This window comes from Tupaia chinensis, unplaced genomic scaffold, assembly GCF_000334495.1.
Source record: "Tupaia chinensis unplaced genomic scaffold, TupChi_1.0 Scaffold000368_1, whole genome shotgun sequence".
Lineage (NCBI taxonomy): Eukaryota > Metazoa > Chordata > Mammalia > Scandentia > Tupaiidae > Tupaia > Tupaia belangeri.
The window spans coordinates 812516-820729 of record NW_006159865.1 but is presented as its reverse complement, the minus strand read 5'-3'; the positions used below and the strand labels follow the sequence as shown (position 1 = coordinate 820729).

At 49.6% G+C, this 8214-nt stretch overlaps 1 protein-coding gene across 1 annotated transcript in view; it reads right to left on the bottom strand.

Annotated features, from left to right (window-relative positions):
* The window catches only part of EOMES (eomesodermin), a 5984-nt gene extending 5412 nt beyond the window's left edge, over positions 1 to 572 (bottom strand). Inside the window, 1 exon segment of the mRNA XM_014589680.2 lies at positions 2 to 572. Within this exon segment, the coding sequence (XP_014445166.2) occupies positions 2 to 194 (193 nt within the window). The 5' untranslated portion in view covers positions 195 to 572.
* Between the last annotated feature and the right edge of the window lie 7642 nt (positions 573 to 8214).

Sequence of the window (8214 nt, the reverse complement as noted above, 5' to 3'; positions counted from 1 at the left end):
GGGCCCCCCGCCCGGGCGGCTGCGGGCTCCCCGTTCCCGGCTTCGCACGCGAGGCTGCCGGAGAACTTCTTGGGGGCTTTGTCTAAGTCCAGCCTCTGCGGCGACGGGGCCGCGCCCCGCGCGCTCTCCAGCGGGTAGAAGTGCGCGCCAGGCAGGTTCACCGAGCTCACCAGGAGCTGCTCCCCTAACTGCATGCTTTGCAAGGCGCAGACCGCAGCTGGCTGCTTCCTCTCCTGCCGCGGCCTTATTATAAAGGCAGGATGGGGGAGCCAGCGCCCTCTTCCGAGGGGAAGGTAACTTCCCCTTCCTTCCGCGCTCGGGCTACCCACCTGCCGACTGGCGGGCAGCTACCGGGCGCTCTCGTGCGCTCCGAATCCAGCGTGTTTTCCTCTAGGAAAGCGCACTGAGTTAGAAGGCAGGAGGTGGAAACTGCCCCTCAGTGAGCGCTCTCCTTTGCCTTCCCCGTCCCTCTCGACTGTTTGGACCCCCAGCCTCCACTCACTCTCTGGAAGCAGACTTGATCTTTGTCCCCAACCACCCTCCAGCCCGCTCCTCTCTGCCCCCGCCTGACAGTCGAGTTGACCACTTGGAAACTTGCAGGATGTCACTGGCTGCTTTATATACGCGCGGCCAGGGAGGGGCTTCGCGGCCCCACAGCCCGGGGACCCTCCGATTGGCTGATGGAGGTGACACTAATTCAATTAGGCATTTACTAATTGGATCAAGTCGTCTGTGACTTTCTTTTCCTTTAGCCTGATCTTCCCCCCCCCCCTTAGAGACTCTGTCCCGCTGTGAGAATCAATCCTGGTGTCTGTATTTTGCCGGAGTTTGGGGGAACAGGGTTTGAGGTCTCCGTGGCGGGGGCCCATCCTGGGCCCAGAAGTCACCTCTGCGCTTTGCGCCGGGGAGTGCAGTGGCGCGGGAGCAGGTTTTAAAGGCTGCCAGCTGACCTGCTTGCTGGAGCTGGTCCCCGAGGGGGTGGGGAACCGGGCCGAGTTGAAGACAGGCCCAGGGAAGCCTCTTTCCGTCAGAAGCTGTAACTTCAAGGCGCACCTTTCTTTCGTCGGAGAAGGACTCCCTGGAGCACGTCTGTTCGAGCCCATCCTCTTACGCAGTGGAAAGTGTTTGTGGGAAGGAACCTTGCGCTCGGTTTTTTGGGTATCGGGGTGCCATGAACACACCACCCTTAAGAACTTAAATTCTTGAGAACTTAAGCTCCCAGTTTCTGAATCTGAAACCCTGGTGGGGTGGGATACTGAGGACAAGAGTGAAACGAAGCGAGTTAACTAAGCACTTACGCGTATACCCACGCCAGCGCGCCAGCTTTCGCGAGGCAACCCCTTGGACTCCCCAAGTTCAAAATCCACGCGACACAAGTTTTTCCTAAATGCCAGATCCCTCCTCCCCACCTTCGGTGGGACCTGACACCGAGAAACAAAGGTTCTCCAGCATCCGCGCGGCTGAGACTCCCTGCGCCCCTCTGTGGCACATAACAGAAGGTAGAATAATTAGTGAAATAATCAGTTTGATATTGAATTAAGCCCCGTAGCCCCAGCTGCCTGTCTCTTTGCTGCGTTTCCGCAGATAGAGTTAAGAGCGGTGCCGTCATATTTTATTGTTTTATTATTACGGGGGGGGGGGGGGTGTGCGTAAACGTTCCGTTGCGGATAGGGAGGAACCCGAATATTCGCTGTTCCTAAGCAATTACGGACGCCGCTAGTAATCGCTCCGGGAGCACATTTTCCGGCTGAGATGTTGGAACTCGGCTTTCCCACCGAAGGCGATCACACGGGAAACTCTGCGCCCACAACAGATGAGGTGGCGGCAGGGTATTCTGAGAGCGCGCACGCCCGTGTAGAACAGCGCCGAGCTCTCCAAGTCAGGTTCAAAGCCCGGCAGCGCCGACTCCGCACCGCTAGGTTAGAGGGCCAGGCGCGCTGCGGACTTGCCAGGGCACTGCTCGCAGTTTTGGTGTGGCTTTGTCTCTTTCTTAACTTTTCCCTTCCCTTCCCTCCCCTTCCCTTCCCTTCCCTTCCCTTCCCTATTTTTTTCTTTCCTTCCTTATTCTTTCTTTCTTCTTTTTCTTTCTTTTTTCTTTCTCTCTCTTCCTTCCTTTCTTCCTTCTTTCCTCTCTCTCTCCTTCCTTTTCTTCCACCTTTTCTTCCTTTCTTTTCTTTCCTCGCCCTTTCTTTTTCTTCGTTTCTTTGTAGTGGTGGAAACCAGGCGCAGGAGGTTTTCCAAGTCCAGGCACAGCCGGAGGGGAGGGCGCCAGTTAAGACGAATGGGTCTGGGCGGGGACTTTGGTGGGGACCCTAGTGTGCCGTGGGCCGGAGCAGTTGGGGGCAGATTCCTGAAAGCTGACACCTGCGCTCCTTGCACGTCGTCCCCAGTTTCGCTCCACCGACCCGGCTCTCTCCCGATCCCTCCACTGTCGCTCCCACAGCCACCGTTGTAGTCTGATTTTTGACCAGGGCGAGTCGGGAAGACTCGATGTCTCAAAGACCATAACGCTCTCCAAGACTCTGAGTTTCACCGAAGAGATCCTGCAAGAGGAACAGGAGCTCAAGGAACGGAAGGGACCGTGTTTGGGCGGCTTCACTCGGGCAGCTCTAGGCTCCAGGGTCTTGGTTTCAATTCGTGGGCTCCTGCCGAGTAGCCGTGACCTGAGAGCTGCAGAATGTTTGAGGAAAAAGCCGGGGCGAGCCCAAACATCACGCCATTTGGAGATGGGGTGCCAGGGGTGAAGGTTACTTGTTAATTTTGCGCTTTAGAGCAGCTCCAGGCGGGCCTCAGTGTCCCTTCAAAATGCTTCCGAAGCGGCAAGGGAAGCGCTTCGCGTGGCAAAGTGCCATCGCAGGCAACAGGCATCGTTCCGACCCACTCTGGCGCAAATAACGCGGGCCAGCTGTCCCCCGCGCCACATCGGAAAGGGCTGATTTTATTCCAGCCCCAGAGCAAGCTCTTGAAAGCGCGTGGGTTCATTGTGAGTGCCACCTAATTGTTACATACATACCCGGTGTGTATAATTACGATCTGTGTCGGTTTTGGGGACAGGGAATTGCGGATTGTATCTCCTCACCTCCCCAATAAATCTATTATTCGACCCCAGCTTTAACGCATTTTACAGTTGGAGAAACAAAGCCACGTTATAAAAGAATGAAAATCCAGGTTTTACGAAACTACTCTGGGACATAGGATGGCGGGAACATATCAATAGAAAATATAAATATGTATAGAATATGTATGCAAATGAAGACATTCGCAGATAATATCACCCATTGAATCACAACTTCCTCTTTAAAATAATGAAAAGGACTGTTTCAACTACCAATAATTTTTTTTTTCTGGCTGTAGGAGACAAAGAACTTCACTGAACGGTTCTGTGTTCATTAACTAATCACATTATTATTATTTTATGATGGTGATTAGTACTACCACCAGATAATACATCAGTCTACAGTGGCTGTGTAATTGAGGTGAGCAAATTTGTGATTCCAACTTGGAATGGGCTTGCCTCTTGCTGGCTCAGTATCCCATATAGCCAAGGAAAGAATCAGAAAACATCTTTTCACATGTCTCAGATGCACTTTAAAATCCAAGCACTCCTTTCCAGAAATAGGGACAGGAAAGAAAGCTAGCGTTGAGGCTTCAGTGCACACGCCAGGCATCCTTAGACTGGGTGGGCAAACAACAGAACCTTCCAGCCTGTTTGCTGTTTGATTTCAATGACACCCTGAGCTTCATGAAACCCAAATAAGACATTTATTGAAAGGTGCCTGGTTTTATATGGCTCAGCTGACGGGTGTATTGGAATACACCGAACAAAAACATCAACATTCGCGTGGAAACGTGAAGATTCCTTAGAACCCCAGACCCAAATGCTGGCTGGATTAACTCAAATCTTGCACCTTTCAGCCTGAGGTGGAGCCAGCAGAAACCCTTGAAGGCTGCAAGGAAACCAAGACCAAGCCTGCAGTGAGCGTGTAAAATATCTCACACTCTGTTGTCCAGAGCAATCATACCAAGTTCATGCCACCAGGGCATTGCATTTTGATAATACCCATTTATTGTCACCGTGAACAAGTGACCTCTTCATCTCGTTTGTTCTTCCCCTTAAAGGTAACCACTATCCAAGGTATTGGTCATTTAAAAGCAAAACTGAGGGGCTGGCAGGTGGCATGATGGTTAAGGCTGCTGGACTCCCACATGGATAATGATGATGGTTCTAATCCCAGACCTGGCAGTTGACTTTCTCACTTTCCTTTTCTCTCTTTGGTCAACTTCAAAAAAAAAAAAAAATGACAATACATAACATGAAATAAAAATAATACTTTTTTAAAAAAGCAAAACTGAGAAGTATTTGGTCATAGCAGGGCTATTACACATCAAGTACAATTCCCACACATGAATAAATTAGAGACGAATTGTAGATGCAGGTAATGATATATAGTTTCCCTCCCACCCTACCCCACCCCCCCATACAACCAAGGGGGCCCATATAAATGTCCCAATAAATCCTATTATTTTCACCCCCACTAAAAATGTGTTACCAAAACACTGTCCGTGTTATTCAAACACTTTGTAAATTCTGAGCAGACTTGCTGCGGGTTCTCCTTTTAACCCTAGGAAAACATTCCAACATTCGCCGGTCACCAGCGCGTGGCCTGGACTCTGGGAACACGTCAATGGGGTTTTTGTGGTGCGTTGGTCCTTTTACTATTTATCTATGGCCCTTTCTTTGTTGATGTTACATTTTATTTCACCATCTCAGGTTCGCTCTTTGGCCCTTTGTTCTCTGGTGGCCAGATCTGCCACCTCTGCTGTGCTTGCCAGAGGGGGAGGGCGCTTTCATCACGTAAATCTGTTCATGTTTCAGGACTTTTTAAAAGAAAATGTCCCGTAAGATAAAACAGTTTGGCAAGGACAAGTAGAGTCTTGATTGTGTTGACCACAGCAAGATACTCCTGCCAACACGGTTTCAGTTTTCTAAGAATTTCTAGAACTTATATTTCCCCATGATACTGAAATTGACAGATCACTTGCTTAAAAAAGAAAGAAAGAAAGGCCCATGCCAGATCCACAAAAGAAGGTAAAGGGTTACCTTAAAGTACTGATTTAAAAAAAAAAAAAAGTGACGAATTGAGACTATGATGTTACCCTATTAGTCTGTATCTCTCATTACCAAGTGCAATTGTTCACCATAAAATGGGAAGTGAGGGTGTCCTCAAAGGGAAGTTAATATACACACTAAAAGGAGCTTCTTACAAAACAATGTTTTTTCTATACATTGAATCATCATGAAGCTTAGCAGTACATCCTCCCCCCCCCCATGCCTGCCATGCAGCACACCCTTCTCTGTTCCTCTCTGCTGGGTATGCTTCTCTAGTTTCCTGGGCTGGGACTTGAACCAGAGCCATGCGGTCAGCCATGTGAGATCCAGCCACCTTAACCTTCACACCACCTACTGGCCAGGTAGCCCTTGATCTTGACTTAGCTTTAAAAAAAAAATTATTATTTTATTTAGCTTTATTTATTTACCTATTTTTAATTTGACCAGAGAGGGCGAAAGAGAGAGAGAGAGAGAGAGAGAGAAAGAGAGAGAGAGAGAGAGAGAGAGAAGGCAAGCCACCAGATCTGGCCATGTGGGAGTCCAGAGCCCTTAGCCACCAGCCACCTGCTGGCCCCTTGACTTAGCTTTTTTTATGGAAGTATTTCTTAAACTGCCAATGAATTCTTGGATTTAACTACTGTTTTGTCACCATCCTCATCATCTTCCTCATCATATTCATGGAGTGCATCTATTCACATGAATAACAAGAAAAGTCACATGCGCCAAGTAAGGCAAGATGATTTCAAACAACATTAGGGGAATGTTTTACTAATTACTGAGACATTAAATATGAAGATTATATGGGGCTCTACCTGTCTTACTTTTCCACCTTGAGAGTATGAAGGCTAAAGTAAAATGTTTTTCTTTTTCCCTCTAAAAGGATACACACACACAGATTCTCCTGGATTAATAGACATTTTATACTATTTTAGATTTTTTTTTTTTTGTCAAAGATTGAGTGCACTCATGGGAAACACAGACAGAGAGAACATGAAAAATCCCCCCAGGGGATATGGACACACCTAAAATCTAGGGGATTTGAACACACACACACACACAGGGTGTGATTTTATATTTAATCACTCCCCAGGGGGGATGGCCACGCTGCAATCCTCTCTCCTTCATTCTCCTCTCAGGATCTTGGGCACGCACGCACAGGTGCCTGGCGTGAGTTTAAGCCACCGTGTCTGGGACTCAAAGAAGCACGGTTGGCTACATGGGAATCCAGTGACATAGCCATTACTCCAGCTGCTGGTCCCACAGGGTGTGATTTTAAAGCTCGGTCTGAGACTCAAACTGCAGTTGGCACGTGGGAGTCCAGCACCTTAACGATCACACCAAGTCACTCACTGGCCTCACCTATTTTACACTTTAAAAATATTTTTTATTAAAAACAAAACAAAACAAAAACAGACTTTTCCTACCCCAAAGTTCTTACAAGATTGCATGGCTTTTCCCATGCCAATGCTAGTATTCTTCCCCAGGAAAACAGAACACGGGTAAGTTAGTGCCGGTAGTGAGGTACAACCGTTAAGAGGAGTGACCACCCGGTCGCCATGGAGAAATTGAGTCCTGCAAATAAATCAGCTGCCCCTTACTAACAGACCTTGCGGAGCCTAAGAAAATGAATGTTTCAGCAGAAGACACCCTAAGGGGCTACAGAAGGTCTACTCAACCGGTGTGCAGAAGCCAGTCCTGTTGACCAAGGCTTCACCAAGACAGGGTAACTGGAATCTCCCCTCCAGGCCCTCAGTGAGAAGCGGATGGCTGAACGAGTGAGTTACTCCCAGCAATAACCAAGCCTTTGAGGGAACTAAGGAAGACACAGTGAGAGAGAGGGAAGAAGAAAGGGAAGACCACAGTGTAGAAAACCCAAAGAGGTCCTTCTTTTCGCTTCTCCCTTTTCAGACTCCAGAGAGACAAGCAGTATGGCTGGATTCAGCATCGTCTGTGTTGATGCCTCGCTTTTCCTAGCATGGTGTCTGCGGGGCGCACCAGCAGCTCTGCGGGGCTGAGTCTCCCCACCTGTAAAATAACCCACTTTAGCAATTAGAAGAGCAGTGTAGCCCAAGGGAAGGTCTAAAGTCTTCTCTATCCACGACACTTACACTGAGCTTACTTTTGGTCCTGCTTGCTAACATCTGGGGGCGAAAAGAGAGGAATAAACCTCAGCCTTTGTCTAATTTCGGGTCTGATGGGGGAGGCCAGGAGCTCACCCAGTCAAGGCAACGTGAACAGAGGGAGGAAGCGGGAGAGAGGGAATCGGCTCGCGGCTGCTCCCCAGCGCCTTTAACTTCCCAAGATGGGGGCGGGGTGGGATCAGGAGGCCCTCCTGCGAGCGCCACAACCCAGCCGAGGTGCACTTCAAAGAGAGGCTGCCGGGGCACAGAACTCAACTCACGAGCGCCTTCCGCTCGCTCCAGGCCGCCATTAGCATTCTGTTTTTCCCAGGGTCAGGCCGCCCTCCCACCCCCCACTGGGATTTTGCTGTTCCGGCCATTACAGGTCAAAGAAAGGAGGAAAAAAAGGGTATTTAGCTCGGATTTGGTTCTCCACCCACTTGGTTAAACGCCCAACCTCGAAGGAGTTAAGTGAGTGGTCGGAAGCCTCCTGCAGGTGCCTGCTCCCGGCGAGGCGCCCTAAACGGCAAGTCCGGAAGAAGGGACCATCTAGATCCACTCGCTGTGAGTCCCCGTGGGCCTCAGTGGTGGCATCTCCAAACTGAGACAACAAATGCTGAGCAAAATCAACGGTGGAGGACAGCTGTCGGGGGAGTCTAGCGCAGGTCCCCAAGCCCAGGCCGGTCTGGGCAGCTTCACAGCTTGGCAGTGTCTGGGAGGGTCTGTGGATTCCCCTTCCCCCACAGTTGAAGGGTCTAAGGGGAGCAGAACACAGCTGGGTCATCTCCCTATCCGTGTGGGGCTGACTCTAATCCAAAATCAAAGGAGAAACACAATAAAAGCAGCCCTGGCTGGTATGGTACCATCTTTTAAAATCAGCACCCTAAAATGTCATCATCCCATTTTACAGAAGCTAAAGTGGTGCTGGGAGCAGCGAAGGCCTTAGCTCCAATCTAAAAATGAAAGCCAGGGAATTGAATCCAG